Below are 24,677 nucleotides of genomic sequence, written 5' to 3'. Positions count from 1 at the left end.
CTTCGTTCTCTTGCGACTTTCGATCTCCCTATCACGCGTATAAACTCGTATTCCCTAGGTAAAATTCTTTCGCTTAAAGATATGTGTGTTACATGCTATATGTTTCCGAATAAAAATGTTTAAACTTATGTTAATTTGTGATATTGCAACTTTCTGCATAATCCAAATTTTTTTACTTGATATTTCAAAGTTAAATAAAAAAATATTGTGTCTTTAAATTTTAACGATTTTTTTAGCTAATGTTGTATAATTAATTATTTTTAAATAGCAGTCTTTTTAAAATTTCTAAACAAAGTATCTAAAAATACTATCGCCGATAAGTTCATGAATATAAATATATATATTAAATCTTAATCTTCTCTTTTGTAACAATAAATAAACTGAGATCTTTTACTAATTATCAAATTCAAATTTTTTACTCCTAAAAACTAATTAATAAAAATTTCATTCCAGCGTAAGAAGCAGAATTACACATTGGTCATGTTGAATATCAAGTACATATTATTTGAACAAACTTTGACCGCTTGGGAATATTTGAAGAGTCGAGGATAGATGGATATCATGTTGAACTATGCAATGAATAATAACTCGAATAAAATCAAGTGGAATCTGAAAAATCAATAACTATGAAAATGTAAACTCTACATGGAGAAAAGTATCTCTTATCGATCCGTGTAGCAGCGGAAGCTTCGAAGTGAAAAGTTCTAACGACGAGCAAAAGAGCAGTCGCTCCCTTCGCATCCGGCCTGACGGGAGTTGGAAAAATTATTTTTACTTCAATCGTGAGTGCTTCGTCGCAGTTGTCCGGCGTTGCTTCAAACTTGCTGTTGTGAGCTTCTTAGAAGTCACATCCTACAGTGTTTTTCTATGACTCAGTGTGCCATTTTTCCGCAGGATCATGAGACATTTAGTGACCGTAAATTTTGCGATTTAAGATATAAAATAAAATATTAAGATTTTATTTGCTTGAAGTGTTAATAAAGTGAATAGAAATTTCTTAAGCAACATTTTTCTAAGTTAAATTTCGTGTTGTGGAATTAATAAACGCGAAGCAAATGTCCAAAATGTTACGAATGGAATTGGTGGGTCTTGTACTGTTGGCCTGCACGCAGATTCTCACGGAGCACCGCGACTTTCACGAGTCACGACACCAGTATGGTCATCATCAGCGATTCCACGATCCCCAGGAAAGAATGACGAGAGAAGTCCGCGTCAAGGAAGGCCGATTGCGCGGTGTGATTGTCCAGCCGAGAACCAATTATAATATGCAGTTGGTCGACGTCTTTCTCGGTAAGTTTTGAAATATATTTAATTTATTTAATTTAAAACAGAATGCTTAAGACCGCATATGCACATATGAAATAGCAGAATTCAAAGATATCGAAAAACCAATTTATCGGATTAAATGCTTTTAATATTAAAAGTTAAAATTGGTTTCTTTTGAAAAAAATATGTAAGAATCGTGGAATTATTTATCAAGTACGTTTAATCCAGTAAAACTGCTAAGCTGGTTGACGCAAAGTCGGCGTTTCATATCCCACAATCTACTACAACGGTATCTCGATAGCGTTCGATACTCCGAGGAGGAAACTCGGCTTCGGTCAGTGAGCAAAAGTTTCCTGGCAGCTGCATATCCGCGCTTTGAGAGTCCCGATACGTCAAAGGATCCAAAACGAGGAGCGTACGCTCGCGCGCTTGTGTATTTCGGGAACAGATATTACTCCCATCGCCGCGCTTCGTCCCTCCGACTTTCTCCGTCTTTGCTCGACTCATGCTATGCGTCCGTCAAGTCGCATTGCCACGCGTCGAGCTGCATATGTGTGCATCACTTTGTATACGCAAAAGCCGAGCCTGCATCGCTCTCGCTCTTGGTAATCATCCAAAGTGAACGCATTCAACGAACCAGTTCTTAGAACAATTTAACCTTGTAAAGATAAGTGAGTTGAAAAAAATGTGCCCAAGAAATCGATTTCTAAATTTAAATAGAATTGAAATTAAATTGAAGTTAAACTAAAATTTAATTTAAAAATAAAGTCAAATTGTATTAAATTAAATTAAATTGGAATTTGATCATTTTAACAATTGGGTTTTTAACTATTTTATTGGGCGTCTATTCAATTTGAAAACAAAAATAATTTACATTTTGAAAATAAATTCTTCAAAAACTCCCTAATTTTTCAAACAACTTTAATCAAATTTGCAAACAAAATTAGAGTATATTTACATATAAATTTAAAATAAATTGACTTGCTATATGAGCTTTTTAACATTTTCTATTTATACTCGTGGAAATTAAAATAATGTTTTTAAAAACACATTTTAAACAAAAATTATTCAAATCTCCGATAAAAATTTTTTAAGAATACCACGATTTTTTAAATAACAGCTTTATTTAATAATAATAAATGATGAAGTTTTTTTACGGAGCAATTATAGTATTCTGTTAAATGAAACTAAAACAGTTTGCGTACTTATTGTGGAATTGTTTTGTTAAAAAATAAATGTATTCCTGTTAATTAATTACAAGCCGAAAAAGAGTTAATTTTCTTAAGCAAATTTACCTTATAATAGGAATGTTAATTATTGTAATTATATGCTACAGATCTGACAGCCAGTATCTATAGTAATCTTCTCTTGTGTGTGTTTTAGGAGTTCCTTATGCGGAGCCTCCGGTGGGATCCTTCAGGTTTTCACCGCCTCGCTCACCGCAGCCATGGAGAGGAGTACGGCAGTCGCAGGAATTTGCCCCAGTTTGCCCCCAAGTCTTGCCAAATCTTCGAGAGGAAGTAAAGCCAGGCAGGTACGAGTACCTGGAGAGGCACCTACCGTACTTGAAGAACCAGAGCGAGGACTGTCTGTATCTTAACATCTACGCTCCTCATCAAGCCGAAGGTAAGTGCGAGTGATCGTACAAATTAAACATTTCTCGCTAAACAGCAGTGTTGCGGAAATTGTGCTCGTTGAGATCGTCTATCGCACTAATTGTCTTTTTTTAAATTGCAAAATATCTGCTACTTTTTGCTCTCAATTTAATTATTCTTTTGAACTTAATTTAATTTTAGTCAATTTAAAAGTTAAATATTTTTGCGGTTTAACGGTTTCACTAGAAATGGAAAAATATTCGTTCGAATGAGTTACGTTGCATATAAATAAAAGCAAGCAGCTAAAGCATTTTACATTCTGTATATAATCTGCGAACGCGATGATCCCCATATTCGAAGTTCAAGCGACCCGTAGGCGGAATAATCCTCCGACGGAATGATGAAAATATCTGGCATTGAATTGAAACTTCCTCGGATTTCCCTCGCAATAGCAAGCGAAACATGGAATATCCAGCCTGCCAAAAAAGGGAAAAAAAGGAGGATCAGATCGATCGTTCGATCTTGCGCGGGCACGCGATTATGCCGGTGCATTCGACTCTGCAACGAGCTTTTCCGCACGGTCAACTGCGTAAAACAGCTGCCATCGATTTACGAGCCGTCGTCACGGTGGAAAGGAACGGTCACGTGGGATTCAGCTTTCGCGTTATAAATTCATTCGCCTCGTACGTATATATATTCATTCCGCCGCTCGCCGATGCGCGTATTCACCATTTTACAATACTGCCGGCATGAGTGGGTTAAACTCGCGTCGCAGGGCCATTTACAAGCGTATGGAAATATCTGCAAGAATTCCAAATCAAATTGACCGGTCGGGCTTTTGCTGTGAGATATCGCTTGCAAAACCGTGCTATTGCACCATGTTAGCTCGCTTGTTTCACGCAACGATACGTTCGTTATAAACCATGCGTTTTCATATTTTTATACACGGCATTTCTATAATCTAACATAATTTCAAATCAAAATACTGCTTTCTATGTTTATTTTGAGTAGCTATGTGAATTATTTTAACTTGTTCAAAAAAGTTGCAAATAAAATTTATATTTTTGCAAATTGGTTTTTTTGCGCGGTCAAAATGTGTTTTAGATATAATTTATATCTTATATATAAAAAATCACTTATAGAGATAAATTTTATAAAATTTTATAAAATTAGAAAGAAAATGAAGACAGATTTGATAAAAGTGTAATATATTCTCTATATTTATGTTCTCTCTTTAATGTAAAAATAGGTTAATCTTCTTATCACTGTTTGGAGAACACTTCTTATCTCCCATGATAAACAAGATAAGCAGCACTAGATTTCCTCAGCGTTTTCTCGGGAGGCATTAACCCCTTAAAGCAAGCTCAGTTCAAGGATACAGCAATTACCGCAATTGCAGTAGCCTTGCTATTTCACGAGATCCAGATTGCGAGTCGTCATTGCGGAAAATAGATCTTGAAGAATAAATCTAATTTGCGCAGTGTACGATCTCTCGCCGCGGCATATTCTACGTTTATAAAATTTAAAGTGCATAAAGTTATAAACCTGCTGAATTTTCTACATTAATGAAACGTTTTAATTTTGTTTTCACTTGGTAAAAGGAATACTTAACTCATCGGCGAGCACATTATGCAAAAAGCTACAGACGCTGAATTACTATTGTGCATCGCGGAATTGCCATTCCGCGAAAGCCACGTCAAATTTGGAATAAAACGTGCGTTGATTACTTTCTCGGTAGCCCTGTGCTTTGGGGTTGAGTATAGCTAGAGAGGGAAACGTGTCCACGAGTGGCACTCGAGAAAGTCGTCGGAGCCAACACTGCCTTTGTACCGCCTTGTCGTTCTACGGTTCCAACGAGACCAATTTCTCTTCCACGCTTTATCCGGGAAGAGAAAGGGCAAGAAAAAAGGGGGAAGGGGGAATAGAAGGGCGTACTTGCAGCACTTTGTGCTTAGTGCCCCGTCAAACTACGTATAATTATATCGGCGATGCATTCATATACACGTCCTCTATTCTCGAATGTGAAGTGATTCTCGCTTGTTAAAGTTTTTTTACACGAGCCCACATCTCTTTGCTCTCGCCGTTTCATGAATACGCTTTGCAAAGCGTGATCATGTTATTTAGCTGACGTTTTAAGCTGCGATAATATTATTGAAGTAAAAAGAATAGTTGATCTATTAGAATAATGGATGGATTATATATATATATAATTATTTGAACGATCTATAATTCGCACGTAATGGAACTCGAGATAAAATTTTATTTATAATTTTATATGCAGTGTACAAAATGTGTAGCAATGATGTTTCACTTTTTGTGTGCGCAGATTGTTATCTCAAATTCTGTTATAATTAATATGTTATCTAAAAGCGAGGCAGGCTTGGGTTTTTTCCGATTTAAATAATCACATTTTAATTAAATTAACTTGAAGAGAATATACACTGGAAACATAAAATAGTAAATAAATAAAAGGAATAGCTTTCGTATAATCCTTTTCGTAGGATTTTCGGAAACATAAATATTACTACGAATCGAGAAATGCGTCAGTGAATGCACAAAAATTATTTATACTGCATACGTTGTATAAATTTGCCTTTTAAGCGAATCGTTGTTGGCAGGATTTTATGATGCCTCTTTGTGAGTTTAAATTAACGGAAAGCAAATAACAGTTCTATAAAATACCAATGAATAATATTTGGTTCTTTTAGCACAGTTTTCTATCCATCAATTCCGACGTGGATCAAAAGTCAATTGAATCGTATGACGATTTGCCATTCTCTGTTTTCTCATGTAAAGATGATCCACGATCCTTCAAGATTTTTCCTGTGACTCTTATCCTTCTCGGATTGTTTGAAAGCTTTCAGATTCGAATCTGAATATCGAGGTGAAAAAGGCTGGCTTTTGAGATCTTTCTTACAGTCGACACACATATTCGGTATGCCGCCATATTGCTTTCCTCCGCCTCTGTAAATCTCCGCCCGAGGGTGAGATTTATTCGACTATGCCCCGTAGATCGAGCATTAATGAATTTTCCGATATTTTACCGCGCCGCAGGGGTTGCGATTACTGAAAGCTGAACCCCCTTCCTTTCTGTTTCGCCTATACCCGCCTTCATTTTCATTTCATCTCTTTCTTTCTCATGCATCATCGGTAGAAAGCAGGAGCACGGAAAAAAGGAAAAAAAGTGTGATAATCTAATCGTCATATAATTTTAAAATTATTATAAAATGATTAAAATAGTAAAAATTATTTTAAATTGTATTTTATTACTTTTCTGAACGGTTAACGCAAAGTTCTAATATTTAAAAGGACAAATGTGTTTAAAGTGAAGCAGGTCCTTTAATCAGGCTCGGACAATTTCGATTTATTTGCGCACTCAACACATCATCCAACCGCAACTTTCGCGTGTTTGCTGGTGGAAATGCGTCGGAAATAAGTTTTGTTTACCAACTGTGCCGCAAGCGGTTTTAAATTAAAACGTTAAGGCGATTGCTTAAAATTTTTCCGTTTTTTGCGATGAAACTATTATAAATCCCAAATAAACATTCATGGCATTACATTTGATTTTTAAATTGAGAAGAAAAAAACGAAATCACGGATTAGCATCATATATCCGCAGGTATTAATAGATGTAAAATCATGAATCATTATAGTTTCCAAGTTTGAAAGTTTATTATTACATCGTAATTTTATTAGGAAACTTTGGTAAATAAGATCCTAAGATTGAGGGGAAAAAAAGTCTGCCAATGACAAACGATGTGCTTGAAAAAAGTTCAGATCATCGGGAAGTTCGACCCGTTAGCGATGTTACGAGAAACGTGCCAAAGAAATTGGCTTTGTTATATCAGAAAGCGAAACCTGCGTTTCCGCTATGTTCTCGAGTTTTACGAAATACATCCTCGTCTTCCTCAAAGGCTGCGTCTAATGGCTCGTGTCGCGAAAATCTCTCCAATCCGTCTTTCTCTCTCTTTCTTTACGTCTTTGCTACTACTTTAACTTGCATTGCACTACATACATCATTTATTTTTATGCGATCGAGGTAGATAAATGCAGTTTAAATTACGTGGAAATGTCAATTTATGTCAATTCTTTATTTAAATGAAATATGTAGAAGAAAAATTACGAGATTTCAGATTGTTTAAATAGTAATTGCTTTTATTTGTGAAAAGCTATCAATGATAAATTTTAAAGAATATAGAATTTTACAAGTCTTCGAGGTGTCTTGAATTCGAATATCTCTTTGGCTTTGGGCTATGCGCATTTCGATGTTCTTGAAACCTACATTTCTTAGATGTTAACTGCATCCAGTACTAGATTTCTTGAATCCCACGTGTCTTGGATTTTAGGTGTCTTCTTTGCCACAAATTTAATACAACGGAATAAGCGCTTATTAAACGCGCTAAACCGTTTTGATAAGCAAATATTCATATCCACTTCTCCGCTTTAACGATACATTTTCATCTCATTTCAAAGATCTATTAAAATTGTATAAACAGATCGGACAGGGTCGACAGCTCCTTCAATACGCGGAAAACAAAGATGGGAGTTACCGGCAACAAAAATAACGAGAAACAGCGGAAAGTATCGTCTGGAGCGAAAGTTGCAGCCGTCGCTTTACGAGCACGCCGTTTATTTTAAGTTCTTTCAAACTCTGCGCCGAAAGGAAACGGCGAGACCGCGCGAGCTGAAAAGGAGCGCTGGACGGTGGAGGGGAGATATAAAGGAATAGAGGAAAAGGGAAAGAAAAGTCGACGAGAAGAAAGAAAGAGACAGAGAGAAAGGGAGATAGAAAGAGATATCGGGCTGGAAATAGAGGAAAGTGGTGGAATGGCGGTCGCTTCAAACCATTAGACAAATTTTATATATAGCGCCGGAAAGCTCGTTCGTTTTTGCTGCACGTTGCTTATTGCTTTTCACTTCGGAGCAATAATCGACATTTCGACACGTTACGAGACAAAACCGTGATACGTACAAAATGGTACAACTGCTATCGCTAAGCAGCAAAGAAACAAATAATTCTTTTTTAGTTTCCGCGCAATTATTTTCAATCATATTTTTCGTGGACCATAAATTCCTTGGAAACTCCGAGCTTCTCAAATAAAGACGACAATTTAAGAATCAATTGGCAATTGGTAAAAAAAAAAAAGTAATCCATAAATCTTGGCTTAGCACTTCGTGCGATCCGGGTGTAATGAAAGCTCGGTCGGATAGTTCATTCACACATGGATCACGTTCGATTCCGTGTGCGGTATCTGGGCAGCCTGGAATCGTGGCTAAACATAATCGGTCGAATAGACGGATATTCATGCGGGTCGCCGGAAGGTTCTCGAACGAGGGTCGAGGGGGTTGATTCGAGACTTACATAATGATGAACCGAAATCCGTGGCATGCACAGCCGATATGTTACTGTCCGCTTCGATGGTGTCTGGTCCGCGAGTAGATAGAGGATGAGCAAACGGCGCATGGCGCATCGCTTTCCTTCCATATTAAGTGGCCGACCTGCGGCCGAGAATGCACTAAGGCATTCGCGACTGACTTTGCCGGATGCTCGCGAGAGATACCCGCTCTTGCGGTGGATTAATGTTGATTCGATTGTTAATTTCAAGCTATTCGAGCTCCTTGCTTTGACGAAGAATACATAAAGAACGAAAAAAAAAAAACAAACAAAGATGGTGAAATATTTATTGTGATTTGGAAACCAATGAATGCAAGAAACTTCTTCAAGTAGTGAATTTTGATCTTTTTTAACACAGCTAAGTCGGGAGATAAAATCACCAGCAAAAGGAAAAAAAATTTTAAAGTTGAAATTACTTTCTAAAAGTTGAGTTAGAGATACTATAAATTAAGTTTCCAAATTTAGATGTTTAAATTATAGAATCCTGAAGTTCCCTCTTTCCTTTATTAAAAGTTGGATAGTCGCTGATGAGGGAATACAAGGGATTTGTGATGTCACGGTTCACGTTAAAATGTCATTGAAATGGATTTGTTTGTTTTTGCACCGTCGAAGTGATGGAGTTTGCTGGAGATCAAGGAAGTTAATTGGAACAATTGTAATGATTTTGCTTGTTAGAGGTGTTAGAGGATTTAATTGGACGAGTTCTTAGAAACGGTTGAAATCGGCTATGACGCTAATAAATGGAAGCGACTCGTCAACGATAATCACGGATTAGAGGAAACCTGCGCGGAACCATTGCGTCATTTATCGCCATTTACTTTTACTTAAATTTAAAATTATTTTGCCAAGTCTGCGACTATTTATATTTATCACTCCCTCATTTTTGTCGCTTGTCGCTAACTGCAAATTAATGTTCCGTGACAATCAAGTGATTGTATATCTTTCAATTTTTTATGTTTTCTTATCTCTACGATATCATTATTTCTCCACTACTTTTATTTTTCTCTTTGCGCCAATTTCAACACTGTTCCTTTTTACACCATTTATATTTTTTCTGTACTATTTTTGTAGACGTCTTGACTTACTACGATTATTTTACGTTTGTTTATTAAAACAAATAACTCACGTAAAGAAGCGCGGTTCCATCGATCTTTGAGCGAAGCTTCGTTTGAGCGCAATATCTTCGACTATTTCCGTGCGTTTTGCACGAAAACACGGAGCAGTCACCACGGCGCTCCCGCTTCCTCCCTCCGGTTCTCATCGGTGAGACAAATCGATGCTTCATGAATTTACAGCAGATGAGCTGCACAGTCGTTTCATGAAACAGCGCGTTACAAACCGATCCCCGTCGATTCGCTGCGATTTGTAAACCCATCGGCCGTTCCTCTTCCATCTTTTTTGCTCATTACAACAAGACGACGCGGTCGTTAAATTTTCGTTTTACAAAATAAAAGCAAAGCAATTGTAGCGTGGGATGTCCTGGGCGGAATTGATTCTCTCCAAAACAGATTGCCATGAATCGCTAATATGCTGAGAAAGATCTAATGGAATTGCCCGACTTTGGAAGAGAGAGTCCGCGAAATATTGCTATGTAAAGAAAACGGCATACAGTGCGGTTTTTCGTGCTAGATCGCATGTGAGGCATCTTGCTAGTTGATGTGCCAGCTAGAAACGTTACACGCTTCTGTGCTTGCTAACATGCTAGGATTTTGATGATAGATCCGGTGCTATTTTCGCCGCGAGATCTGCTGTGAGATTTATGCTAGGTCCAAAAATACGATATATATAAATCAGCATGTGCACAAAATATCTAATAAGCAAAATGTTGCAGATTGACGGTAAATTTATAATTATTTTTATTATTTTAGAAATACAAGACATTCATCAAGACATTTTTACAATTTTTAAATTTTATTTGCTCTACGTACTAGAGTAATATTGATCGCATGCAAGCTTTAGTTACGAGACTCTTGTAGCCTTAGACATGCTTAAGGATTTATCTCGGAATTGATGTAGCTGGTCTTCTTTCGTAGGATTAGCGTAACTGACGCGTAAGTTTCGACAAACACGGATGAATTATTTTATCAGTGGCTTTCACTTTTGATTGACAATAAAGCTAACACTCTGCTCGCCATTATCTCGGAGGCATCCTTGGCGAATCTGCGTAATGGAAAAGTTATCGAAACGCTTTAGAATGAATCCTAAAACTTTCAGTAGCATATTCGAAAACTTATCGACTTTCTCGTTATAAACATTCTCGAAGTTAATAATAATATATAATGGTATTATTTGGCTTCTAGATGCATCGCAAAAAAAAAAGAAACTCGATGAAAGAAAAATACTCACTAACGCCGAGACTGCGCGGATCATTAATGACATTCAATATTATAAATTCAATTTCTATTTAATCGTACTTCTCATTACTATGGTTTCGAAGAGAATCCCGCGATTTAATTTAAAATGATTGATCTCATATTACTATGGTTTCAGAGAGGATGCTGTGATCTAATTAAAAGTTATTTTATGATTGTAAATTTATTAGAAGTACAGATTACACTAGATACGGGTCGCAACGTTATTATAAATTATTTCGGCGGATCGTGTTATGTCGTTTATTTTACAGAAATCGTTTTGTACAGGTCATTATACGCGACTCAGTTTGTGCAAATCATTTTACGTCGATGTTATTGAACATCAAACATTTCGAAGCAATGAATACGGAATATTGATTCAGGAATTAGCAAGCTCTTTTGCAATCTAATTAATACGGTGTCTGTTTGCTTTACTGACCGTTCAACGGACGTACGTCAACAAATTACATCAGAAATGTACAGAACGTGCGTTTCGAAGATCGTACTGTTAGTCTTAACAATAAATTCTCCAGCAATTGAATTCAATTGCGCGCGATATTTTCTGCCCAGCTTCGTCAGTTGCGGAAAAATTGGAGTAATGTTTTCAGCATTTTTACGGCGACCGATTAATAAGATCGGAGGGGGGGAGGGGGGGTGGTGGTTTATCGCGGAAGCGCATCAGAAATTATGAACGCGGTCGTAAACGAGAGCCAACACTTTTCTACTTGCAAGATGGCCGCAATGGGTATTGCGCAGCGGACGCAACTCCCATTAAGCATCTCCAAGCTGCAAGTAGACCGGACTAACTGCGCCCTGCTCGACTTCTCTTACATTCTAATGAATATAAATATCGCTCTCTCGCTCCGCCTGGGAGTCCTCTCCCCCCCCCGGTCCCCACACTCCGTATAATTGTTTCCGAGGGAAACTCCTAGACTTTCAGATAAAGTTCCTATTATTTTACTAACAGCACTTCCCCCATTGCTTCTTCACCGGCCTCTCTAATAACCCCTCGCGTCCCCCCCGTTGGCCTACGTCCCCCCCCCCCCCCTCCCCCCGATAGCGGTCGAGAACTCCGCTTTCGAAGTGAATTCGCTCCGCTCGATAAAATCTTCCGCGGCTCTACAAATTTTATTTATCGCATTCTAGAAGTGCTTGTTTAACACGTACGTTCGAAACGTATCGCTCGCCGTGAATCGATACGCGCCCTGCGCGTTGCCACGCCCCCTTCGTTTATTTTGACGAAATTCCTACAGGAATGTATATTGCGCCCGAAAATGTTTACGCTATAAATCTGCGGAAAATTACCAAAGAAATTAACAAATAAATCCCGCGTGCCAGCTGCTTGCTAATGATCAGAATCAATTAACGTTTCGAATTCTGATATCAATATTTTCTGCCAATTTGACTTCTTTGCGCTTAAATCGACTTGTAAAATTTCTGGTCTCGGAACTTTTTATTCGTAAAATTCTGCACCTCGAATTTTTGGCATTTTGTAGTCTTGGTTCATCAAATTGTTAATTTTCGACTTTTTACAAAGCAAAAGCAAATATATTTGACACACATTAGTTAAAGAACCGCGGATACACCTGGCACATCGTTTTAATACGCTTGATCTTTTCATTCCGATATGTTCCTCTTTGTGTCTCGATATCGTGTCTCTCTCTCTCTCTCGTCGATGTGTCAGTATTAGCGTTATTAAGCGACACTCTCCGAAATCAAACGGTTGCGCGAACCTATGCGCGCAACATTACTTGAATTAAACTATTCTACAATGCTTTATTTCTTTAAATTGTTTAGAATCTTATTATTATATCATTTATGCTTTGATTATTGGATTTTAAAATTTTTTCTTGCATTAATATTTCAAGATGCGGCGGTAATCATGATACATAGTGATAGATATGTAGTAATTTTTTATTAAAAAAGAAATCGACATTTTTTTTAACTCTATATATCTGTATACATGCACCACGATTGTTGCCTTATCTTGTATAATGATTAATAGTTCTAAACTGATCTGATAATCTTGGCAACTGTAATTTAACCCAAGTTTTTATGACCACATTTTTATTATAAAATCATCATAATAATATGGCGTAACGTGATATCCGCGACTGCCATTATATTGAATATCACACGAGAAGCAGCTTTTAGGTGACAGCAAAGCCAGCAACGACATCATTTAATCCGATTCTTCTCTTTTGTGCCTGGTGCGCAGCGACCGTTCATATTTCATTCCTTGTAAGAGCTAGTGGCGGTTGGAACATTATTAAAATATTTATCTCCCGACCGGAAATACCTATTTGAAGTTTAATCGATGCAAACACGGCTTGTGTTACGCACGAGAACAAAGCGAAATGCGTTTAGAGGTCGTTGTTGATCTCGATGTATTAGATTCAATTAGCCAGTGCGGGTAACAAATCTCTTCCAACTAAACATAGTTTAATCCTTACTTAACCCGCATTATATCACGCATTTCGATGTACGTTGTAAACGATATACACTGACATCGATCTCAATTTTCCGGATCTTTCTATTGTTAGAATTGTAACGCCAGGAATTGTCAAATTACGGACAACGCAGCAAAATGCAAGAACGATTCTTTGCAAATTGTTTAGGCAGCAAAGTTACGGAAAAACATATCATTTTCCTTTTGAAAAAAATTATAAAATTGCTTTATTTTTTAAAGCGAAATCGTCTACACATTTGTAAAAAGTATTTTAAAACAATATTCAAATATCAAGAAAAATTCAAAGTGTTCGGAAGCTCTCAGGATTCTCGGGACATTCGCATAACTGCAGCTCGTCCTTAATATCTTTCTCGGCATAGCAAAGGGACACGCCAGCGCGAGTTTAATCGATTGAGACAGTAGATAATCGTGGTGGAGCCTCTGGTATGTAACAGGACATCGTAAGTCCTCTTAACATGACTCACACAATGGCGGGGAAGTGGAGCCTGTGCGGGGGTGTGTTTCCATGACCGGGTCAGTTCCATAATACCACGCGCGCGCCGCGCAGCGAGAGCCGACCGTGGGATGAATGTTACATGTGCATGCCACTCAGCAGATTGCAGCCGACTGAAGTGCAGTCAGATATGCCACACAACGGCAGTAGCATCATCCTCGAATGGCGCGGACACTAGCAATGCCGCTCGTCGAAAACCTAAGCCATACATCGGCGTAACATGAGCGAATGTCATTTATGATGAATTTAGGAGTTGCAATTGCCAACGTTCGCTTTTCGCGGTTTTACGTAATATATATGATGTAATGTATAATTAGTAATTAAAAATGTTTGTAGTTAATTTAGTACTCGGTACAGTAATCGACAATCCTCGCAAATAGACATTTGTCTCTTGCGATACACCGATTTAAGATCTTTCCCGTTTTGAAGTTTCAAACGAAAATATCGAAATTGCTTAAGATAAGATTCGAGATATTAGATATCTAAAATCTATCCTATAAATTCCACTAAAAAGGTTAACAATTCCAACTATCCGAAGTATCAAACTTTCGAAGATTGAAATTTCCAAAGATTCAAAGTTTCGAAGTTTGAAAGTTCTAACGACTGGAAGTTTCGGAGGTCCAGTGTTCTAAACATCCAAACTTTCGAGGGGCAAATATCACGACGACGCCAATGTGGCGTGTAGTTTGCCCACCGTAAAAATGCCGGGCGGTCATCTATACCCGTGATATGACGCGACTCGAAATAGTTAAATAGAGATAATGGACCAAAACGGAATTGGCTTCTCGATGACGCTACTCGGTCAGATTATGAAGATGAATGAAAGCAATCGCATTCGCACTGACTGCAGTTTTATATTTTCCTCAAACAAATCGTAGATCATATCTCCATATTTTCTCCTTCACTTTCTTTTTTAATTATGAACTGCTATTACCTTTCGCCGTTGTTAACAGCGCATAATAATTAACAGCGATAATTTTGAAATTACAACATTTCTCTATTGTTTCAGCTGTAATTAAAATAGCGGTTACTATTAAATTGCATTGTTGAGATTCTAGTTTTCATTACCGAAGCAATCTCAACCAAAGGGACAATAATTAGACCGTGTTGGCCACAATAGAATCTAATTCCAAATCTACGAATTGAGATAAAAGTAAACAACTGTAATTACCGGTGCGAGGCGCGGAGTATTCATTCCTCGGAAAGCGCGTATTTTCATTCGGTGTGAGTAGCCGTTCTTTATTTAATTATTTTCTTCTGGCCCGATATCTCACGGCTCTCTGAATCCATCTGTAAATTAAGTTGGCCGCCGGTGCACTCTGAAGAGGCGGTGCACCAGCAAAGATAGCGAAAGCGGAGCTCACAGACACCTGCAAACCTCACGCTTTGCCCGGCACAAAGGGAGGTCCGCCTATTCTTTTTCAGCACGCGTCTCTCATCTCGGCGTTCAATTATCCACCAAGAGCGATGGAGTCACCGACTTCTCAAGCAAGAACCGTACCTCTTAACGCGTTTCCGTCCTAGCCTCCGCGCGGACAATTTACGAGTGTTTTCTTCAAGAATGCATTTAACCACAGAACACTGGAATACCTAGCGCATTGTACTGCAAATTCGACATCCTGGCTGTTTTTCTACGTAGTTCATCTAGAGAAAATTGTATTTTAAATGTCACGTTTGTTCGCGGTAATTGAATTGGTTACTCGAGAAACCAGACGCGACTTGAAAAAAATAGACATTTATTTTATTCAAATATCACGACTAAATTACTTATAATACTCTCTCGGATAAAATCTCTCTGCACCTCGTATCGCCCTATATCGAGTCCATTTTAGACACTCTATACTTAGGGATATTTAAAAAGTAATTTAGACTTTAATTAATACTCGATAATTATCGAAGACTATTCAAGCTTGTAGAAGAGTATACTAAATTATATTACAATTTATTTCTAAAATTGATTTTCTTTATATAGAAATGTTATATAAAAATGTTATATAGAAATGTTCGATCTCTTCAACTTATTTTTGTATGTATACGTTCTGGTCCTTGAACCGTATTTCTATCGCATAAAGTAATAAATAGATTTATATATTGTATTTCGGAATTATAGATCGCCTAAAACGGGCTTGACACGAGAGATTATTTTGGGTTTCGGCGTTCATGAATTTCGGGGATACATTTGTTTCAGCTTAACAAAGTGCTGTCCGCATTAATGCGGTTTAGGGTACAATCGATGGTACAATTCCAAAGGGACAGTATCGCGGGACAAAATTTTGGAATCGCGGGTGGAATGTCGAACCATGATGCGGTAAATGATAATAGTCGCTTGGGATTTACGTTTTAGAATTTTTCATTGCAGTCATTTCTGATGAATGGAGCATGGACACAATACGTAGCGTACGACGGTTTAACATATTTTACGTGATATATCGCCGGCGCCTTTTGCCACGAAGCCATTGATCGCCCTGCCACGGTATCCGCGCGATATTTCATACGTTTCGATGAGGTATTTCGAGATATAATCGTCGGAATCTGGAACCAGCAGCAGCGCGATAAAAAGTCATAATGCCCTCATTTATAATAGCCCGGAGCCGAGCATACAATTTGCCATTGACAAATCGATATGCATTTTTGACCGTGATAATTGGAAAACCAGTGACCCTAGGAACACGCTGACTCACGCGTAGGTTGGATTACGTTGGGTTATATTATGTTACGGATGGATCAAATTTCAATTTCGAACAATTTAAAACTTGCAATTATCTCTAATTCCATAGATAAAAAGTCCAAATATTCAGAATTGCAAAAGCAAAAAAAATTAACAGAGTTGGCAATTTTAAAATGTCTAAACTTTTGATATTTGAAGAGACAGTATCAATGTCTTTTATAACACGTTTTAATTTCTAAAATCTATATCGTTAATTAATAAGTAAAAGCTAACAGATATAAAAAATTTTTAAATATAAAAAATGAAATATTAAATAGTGAAATATCAATCTTAACAAGAAGAAATCATTTCATACAGTAAAATATAACTTTTCAGTGCTCAACAGTAGGCATTCATCTTATATATTTAACAAGAAAGCTTTTACTTACGAATACCGATAAAATCTCGCGGTCTGCTGGCGATGGGAAAAACGCGTTCCTGCACGGAAAACCCATCTGGCCCCGCGAGGCTCAGTTTATTTATTTATTTTGTCTGGTATCTGTCAGTTTTTATTGATTTGTTATATTGATATGACTGTAGGATACTGTAGGGTCTTAAAAACACGATACGCAGCCTGTTAATATTTTTCCTACAAAAGAAATGATATTAGAAACTTGTTCTGATAAAACTTTTATCTTATAAAATAATTACATATTAATTTTGCGTACAAAATACACATATATTTTTGTTTGAATAAAATTAAACAGAATTTATGATCAGGGTGTGTTAATTTACATTTATAAAAGTGATAGATTTAATTCTACGCGTGTGATTGGAGTTTGTATGCTCGAGTGCTCGCTTGACTATATGAGCAAATATAAATGAACGTAGGAAAATGTTATACAAAGTAGGAAAAAGGGAAACACGCGAAGCTGAATGCGAAGGCGTAACGATGTAACGACTTTTGTGCGAGGAATGCGCGCGATACCCATGACGAGCCCCGAGTGCGGGGAATCTCTACGGAATGCCCCGAGATACTGGAATATGCATATACGAGATGCAACCTGGGAGTTATGCACAGCATTAAATGTAAACTGTAATACGCGGAAATGAGAGCCTTTTTAGCGGTGAGTCCTGATCAAGCTACGGAATGTTAATAATTTAGTTGTGAATCACGCCGGAATATAAACAGAAAAGAATTCGCAAATAGAGAAGTAAAATTAGTCAAAAGACTAATTTCAAAGATTATGGAGATTTAAAGTGTAAAAATACCAGTGTCTTGATCACTTTTAGAGCAAGCATATACAAAATGTCAAACTGTCAATAATTTTGAAATGTTGGAGATCAAATTATTCGAAAATTGTCAATTTCAATAATGTCACATTTAGAAAACAATATAATCCAAATGTACAAAATGTACAAACTTCAAAAGGACAATATCGATATCAGATAGACAAATTTTCACATAGATAACCGCCATCAAAAACCGCAGCGGATTCACGGCGGTTGCTTCCGCAGCGTCTAGACGGGTGATGTATTCGGCCGGAAGTGAGGTCAATCGATTATAGTGGAGAATGTATAACGATTGACGTGCCGCGGTACATCGCTCAAGCGGATGTAACGGTATCGTGTCGTAATTTCGGAAAACGACGCTCGAGGCTACGCTACATTCGCCGCAGTAGAAATACAAACAGCGGGGGACACGGGGGGTAATACAACCTCTCTCCCGTTTCGAATTGCCAACTCTCCGGGTCGCAACCCCTCCCGCTATCCCCTTGCCAGTTTCTCCGCGATAAATTATGTGCGTGGCCCGTGGGGTAAACTGCGACCTGTGGCAGGTATGCAGTAACGATCGGAGGAGTTGGATTTGGACGGCCACATTTCCAACCGAACTTGCTTGATTTGCAGGGAAGCTTCATGATTATTGCAAATCGAAATTGTAATGTTGCAGTGGAACTTCATGATTATTGCAAAGCAAAATTATAATGTGTCAGGAGAATTTCATGATTACTACAAATCAAAAATATATTTTATAAAGTTCCAGTGGAGTTTTGCATTATAAAATAGATACATATCATTTTAAAGTAGATATAAATATTTACGCGAAATTAATAACTAGCTCTGCATTAAAGCAGGAAATTAATTAGAAGAAATTTTTCCTACAAATATATATATATATTATACTTGATTGTTTATCTCTTTTTACTGAATATACGGCGAATATGGATCGTAATTGAATTTTTTCATAAAGATATTTCAATGCTTTTGCAAACTTGGATGCTTTCAAAAATGATGAATTTCACAAATGTCATATTTGAATGCTAAAAATGTTCATTTTGTTAAAAAAATAAAAATATAATAAAATGCATAAGAATTCTCTCATTTTTCACATTGTTTTCCACTTTTATTATTTCTCTTTAAATTAGGGAAAACAGATTATGAGAATATATTAAATATATGAACGTTGGAAATAAAAATTAATTTCTACCACTGGAATCAATAGCATTACCGAAATTAACGTCAATTCTGGGGTAATAAGAGACTGTTAATAGAGGTACGAGCTAATTGCATAACCAATTTCAACGAGACGCAAAGCAAATCATTACGCCAGCGCGTTATCAAATGTAATATAGCTTTGAGAGGGCACGTTTAAATGCATGAAGCGTACAACTCGCAGGACTTATCCCGCGGAACCTCGCCAGGAGTCGCGCGGCTTATCCTGAAACGGTGGACAGGAAGCGGGCAGATTCTACCTCGCGTCTCGACATATTTACGCGCACCACGATAACCGGACTATCCTTTTTAAAGCGGAGCTTAAAAGCTCTCTCGTTGGAAGAGAAAAAGTCGCACCGTGGCGTGACCGCGACTTAAAACGCATACTAATTCCGCCAGAAATACCTTTAGATTTCTTCCTTTTTTTTCTCTCAAATTGTGCACATGGTTGTTTGTGTAGTAAATAGTGACTGCAAGAGGCAGAAGCGTACTTGTAATAGTATCACTCAACTGTTATAAAATTATGGGTTTTACCAAACACATCTAATTTAATTGTAAAAGAAGACAATGTAGAACATGTGGAAGAAGAATGCATATTTTATTTTATATTATATTGAATAAATGTTCCAAAACGCGGACATTTTTACAAATGTTTTCTCATTATTTCAATTCTAGAATATAGTGGTCGGGGCAGTTATTGTGGATGTTTCGTACCTTGATAAATAATGGTCGCTGTTTCGGACATTGATAAAAAGAACAATCATCGGCCCAGAATAGGATGACTAATAGAACTGTTCCACTATTTTTCTATAATGAACAATTTAGAATTAATGAGAATTAATGTGATTTTACGAGCACATTTACTGCATTTTATCGCTTATAAATTAAAGATTTCTTTCAAGCAAAGTATACTTTAAATTTGCGAAGTAATTGTACGCGCTAAAAGTCAGCCAGGTGGGATATATGTGAAAATGTTCATTCTTTACACGCAATTTCAAAAATTGCATCTACGAATAGCGAGAGAATAAGCGGCCATGTTCTCCCAAAACGTAAACGTAAAAATAAAACGTAAAAATAGAACAAAAATATAAAAAAATGGAGAATGAACAAATAGAGAAAGGAATTCGCGAAAAAAGTTACGTTATAGCTTTCCCTTTCTCTACTTTCTTATTATAATTTGTAAGATCACTGACATTGAAAGAATTAAAGAAGAAAGAGGAGTGAAATGAGTAAATTTTCAAGTCAAACGCATTACGGATGGTCGATAAACATGCGCGTTTATGAGGAGCAGCACACGCAAGGAGGTCATCGTTCCGTCGCCCTATCTGCTTCAGACGCCCCGCGTATACATTGGAATACGTGTACCACGGATTGAATAACGTCGTCCACGATAATGGAGGGCTTTGCCTAGCTATGTATCTACAACACTGCACTATCAGTATCGAACACTCGGATCTCTCACGGTGTCGTGGTCTCCTTGAAAAGCCAGAAAGAGCACAAAATCCCACTAATCGTAGGATTTAACCTTCAATCGCTTTAGAAATCGGGCACAACGGTATAAACTTGGGTTTAACAGCACCTGCGATTTCCAAGTAGCATGATAAGTAGAAAAAGAAAAAAAATCATTATCCTCCGCAGCAGAGCTATAAATAGGTATCCCATTTTTTTTGCTATAAAGCAAGAGATATTGTAGTCCTCAATATTTTGTAAAAAAGCAAACTGTTTGTAAATCCACATGCTTTGTAAAATTTATTGCTCAATATTAAAACGAAGCAAAAATAATTGATAAAAAGTTTATGTAGGGCTAATTTCATTATTTTACACTGTTCACAATTTTTTAACGACTCATCGCTATTTGCGCTTACACTCTTTTTTATAATTTTTAAATTTGATAATAATATAAAATTTCGATTTTATAAACTTTCTTTAGGTTCTGTATTTTTCATCGCTGTTTCGAGCATTTACGATTTCGACAAAACGCTTTATCCACATAATGAAATATCTTAATTGTACAAATAAAAGATTGAGATGTTTGAAAATCAAGCGTAACAGGACGGTAGCCAGGAAGCTTTCAACCTGGGTTTGCCTCGAGGATAAAGCGAGAGAAAGCGGAGAGGCTCGCGGTCGGTACATGTTCCGTCGTTCCTCCAATTTCCGGCGTTCAGCCGGCAGCTCGCGCGATTTTGCGAAACGATCGCTTCGCAAAAAACGCTCGACACGACTCCGCACTTTGCCTGCGCGAGACGAGTATATCGTTCCACGGAACTGCAGAATCCCTGTCCTTCGCGACCAAAGATGGCTGTGATACCAACGAGGGATGCCGCCGAAAAGCCGGATTACGGAGTGATGAAAAAATAACTATCGTATGAATGTGGAAACAATTCTATATTTTAAAACGTTTCATATTGAATATTAAATTTTTTACTTTAAAATCTTTATATATATTTTTTTACAAAATGTTTTAACATTTTTATGCTATTCAAAATTTTACTATGATTAAAACTGATAAACATTTTACTTTACCAGAACTTTTAACATTACTTTTTCGCTTAACTAAAAATTTTAATTGTTAGACCAATGTAAAATATCGACGAGTTGTAAGGTTGGCTAATACGTCGCTGAAAAACGAAAGAATTAAATTATTTTATTAAAAATTAATAAATTATTCAGCTGGAAGATAAAAAGGGCGGGTTTTCGCGGACTTGAATGTATTGATTTACAAGGTGACAAAATTTTTACGAATACCGCCGTTTTGATTTTCGAGTAAAATAATATTTGTGCTGGCATCTACATAGGGGTGCGGTAAGCGATAGTGTCAACGGTTTGCTGCAAGCTTCGCAAGATGGCGGAGGTTGGTGCGTTTTCCACCCTCTGTATCTAGGGGTGGTTTTTCCGCTCCCTTGCTCATTGCTTCCGAGAGATGCTGTTTTCATATTATGGGCGGAAGAAAGAAAAGGAGCAAGAGGAGAATAAGAGGGGATGAGTATCAGTCGATCTTAAGAGAGGTTTTCATTGATTTATAGCCATTATCGACGCGACGCTCGCTTGCGCGTCAACCAGTTTCTACAGGCATCTGTAGACGCCATAAAAGGGCTGTAAATCCATTATTTACACGAACATGCAAACGTACTGGAAGGAGATCGGCTCTACGAAACTTGGTGAATTACGAGAACGATGTTTCCGCGCACCGCGATATCTCGTAAATATTTATCCTCGTATTACCTCGTGTTCGCCAGAAGCGACACATCAATAACACTAATTACGCCGCGCAATAAAAACGGTCTATATATTGAGGATTAATTTGTTCACAGTGATCGGGCATTTTTAATGCTAATACAAAATTTAAACAATTTCAGTTTTAACACAAAGAGTTTTTACTAGTTTACCGACCTTATTACGCTTTTTAACTCAACGCGTTGTTTAAACTTTTCGATCTGCATAGATCTGATCGATCCATTTAATTTCTCAATTTTAGAATTAAAAATTTACATTGCAGGAATTTATTAATGTATTTATTCTGCTTACTTGTTTTATTATAATTTTACGTTTACGCATTGATTGTTCTCTGCAATATTTCTGTATCCGAATTTAATAAATCGCCACGGTTTCTCTGAATAAAAAAAAAAAATGCATCTCACATCGGCGGCTTCAGACATTTCGCGAGTTACGAGCGTGTCTTTTTTATAGCGAAAAATACGCCTTCGCTCCGATGTGGTGGAATGGTTTTTCTTTTATTAAAATATAGATTCACGCGAAGTGATTTATGGCAGCGGCGATGGCGGACTTCGTTGCTCGCGCGCGAGCCACGCGCGCTCACGTGACGCAAGATGAAAATATCTCCGCGCATGATTCGCGATACATCAATTTTATGCAGAACGCATCGATCGATCTGCCGTTCAATTTTCATGTAAATTTCGCAGCGATCGCGTGTCCCTGTCGCTTTCTCTTGTTCTGCCGGTGCTTGTTCCGGCTCGAGATCGCCGTGATGTATAGGGCCCAATGGACGGACGCAAGCGTGGACGCGATTGTGCGGCAGCTATCACAATGTTCCTCATAAAGGAGAAATGAGATAGAATATTTGTAACGGTGTCGCTCCTGTTCCGTAAATATCATGAATTTCGATATAGAAGATATGAAAGAAATGATAAAGATGCGTTAAATTATAGTAAAATTACAATATGTAATTTAAGAGCGATTACATGGTTTTTTTTTGGCGGAAAAGAGCGAATAAAGTGTTTTTTAAAAATCCATTAAAAATCCATTTAACGATCACATAGATTGCTGTGCGTTTTGTTAGTATTCGAAGACATTACGGTTCTTTTATTATTCTCTGAAAAAGAAATAAAAGTAAAAAATACATTAAGAAAACAGAATAAGTACATTAAGCGGCTTATTGTTATATATTATAGCATTTATTGGAGTACAAAAACCTCCGCACGATAATTCCTGGGTTAAAAAATTATACATTAGCCTAATAACTCTTTTATACTTGTGTTCTTATAACAATAAATTAATCAGATACAGATTTAGAAAATTGCGGAAATGATATAGGAATTTTTAAGTATTAATAGGACGATTTTCGCGTCGTGAGAAATATAAAACGGGTTGTCGTTGTCAAAAGGAAGGCAAGAAAATTCGGTAGAGAGAATGTCAGGATCGAGTGTCTTGATTTATCGAGATGTATCGAGTGCTAGTCTATCCTATCGAGCGCTTCGGAGGAAATAGGAGATACGTTAGTTCAACGCGAACGACCGTCGGTGATAATTGAAACCGTTAATTAAATCTCGGGATAAGCTTCGCGGCTAAATGAGTTTTTAGATCGTCGCCTCTCGAAGTCGCCAAGGGATGAAATCTCTGCCATTTCATTTCCGATGTTGCTTGCCATATAACGCAGATGATATTTGTGTATCTCCTAGATCTTTTACATTACCTCATCTCATTCAAAAGATAAGAACTAAAAATTAAATATTTTACAAAAAATTTTCCTTCGCTAAATTTTATGAAAATGTAAGCTTTCATTAAATAATTAAAAATAATAAAACTTATCGTACAATTTACATATAAACAAAAATTAATAATTATATCGCAGTAATAATACGCATTAATTCGTGGTTTATCGCAACATTTGGGAACGAAATGATTTACTGCAATCAATGACAAGTTCGATATTCAAATGTCAGCAGAAAGTTTGGCAGAGTGGATTTTCCAATAAGTCTTTCCGGAACGCTGTCGTCCAAGTCTAATTTGCGGATCGCACGCTAAAAGGAAACTACGCCATTCGAAGGATGGTGGGTGGTGGAGAAGAATTTATGGTTACCCTAATATCGAAAACTCACTGTGAATAGTTTGCAAGGGGGGGAGGGGATGATATAAATTTCAAGACTAATCCTGTGCTTCCATTCTCGCAAACAAACTCCGGCGATAATTTTTCGTCTGATGTAAATCAGAGGTTCTCGAAGAATGTTCTCCAAGATCCAAAAGCTTCTTAAATACAATTAAAAAATTACCTTCACTGCACACGGTGAAATATTACCGATCGCCAAAGATTAATGGTTTAATGGAAATTTTATCCTTCGTATTTTCCAATTTACGTACACTACTCAACAGAAATAGGGAACACATCTCAGATGCACAAAATTCAGCAGGTTTTAAACCATTAAAACTCGACAAAGAATTATCGCAGAAAAGAAATTTAAAAAACATTTTAAAGCTTGAAGCTTGTACTTTCACGTGCTTTAGATTGTTTCTTGAAAATTTTTTATCTTTACAATTCTAAGCTTAAAACAAAGTCCAAGAACATATTGGTTTGTTCTTAAAATTACTTACGTTCAGCATTTCGCAGCTCAATAAAATTTATGACAACTGTCAAAAACTACAACATTTTACCTACAAAATGCGTTTTTTTTTTATTCTCCTATAATTTTTCTTAGCCAAGTTACACGACTTTGAAGCTAAACTTGTATTTTT

At 37.1% G+C, this 24,677-nt stretch overlaps 1 protein-coding gene across 3 annotated transcripts in view; it reads left to right on the top strand.

The window, feature by feature from the left end:
- Window positions 1-24,677, top strand: part of LOC105674891 (uncharacterized) — an 84,042-nt gene that overhangs the window by 2,116 nt on the left and 57,249 nt on the right. For all 3 annotated transcript variants that reach the window (XM_067350569.1, XM_012371538.2, XM_067350568.1), the window contains exons 2-3: window positions 454-1,290; window positions 2,650-2,892. In XM_067350569.1, the coding sequence (XP_067206670.1) occupies window positions 1,056-1,290; window positions 2,650-2,892 (478 nt within the window). In that variant the 5' untranslated portion in view covers window positions 454-1,055. The remainder of the gene's footprint in view (window positions 1-453; window positions 1,291-2,649; window positions 2,893-24,677) is intronic.

Source organism: Linepithema humile, chromosome 2 (genome assembly GCF_040581485.1).
Source record: "Linepithema humile isolate Giens D197 chromosome 2, Lhum_UNIL_v1.0, whole genome shotgun sequence".
NCBI lineage: Eukaryota > Metazoa > Arthropoda > Insecta > Hymenoptera > Formicidae > Linepithema > Linepithema humile.
This window is presented reverse-complemented; position numbering and strand designations above follow the sequence as displayed.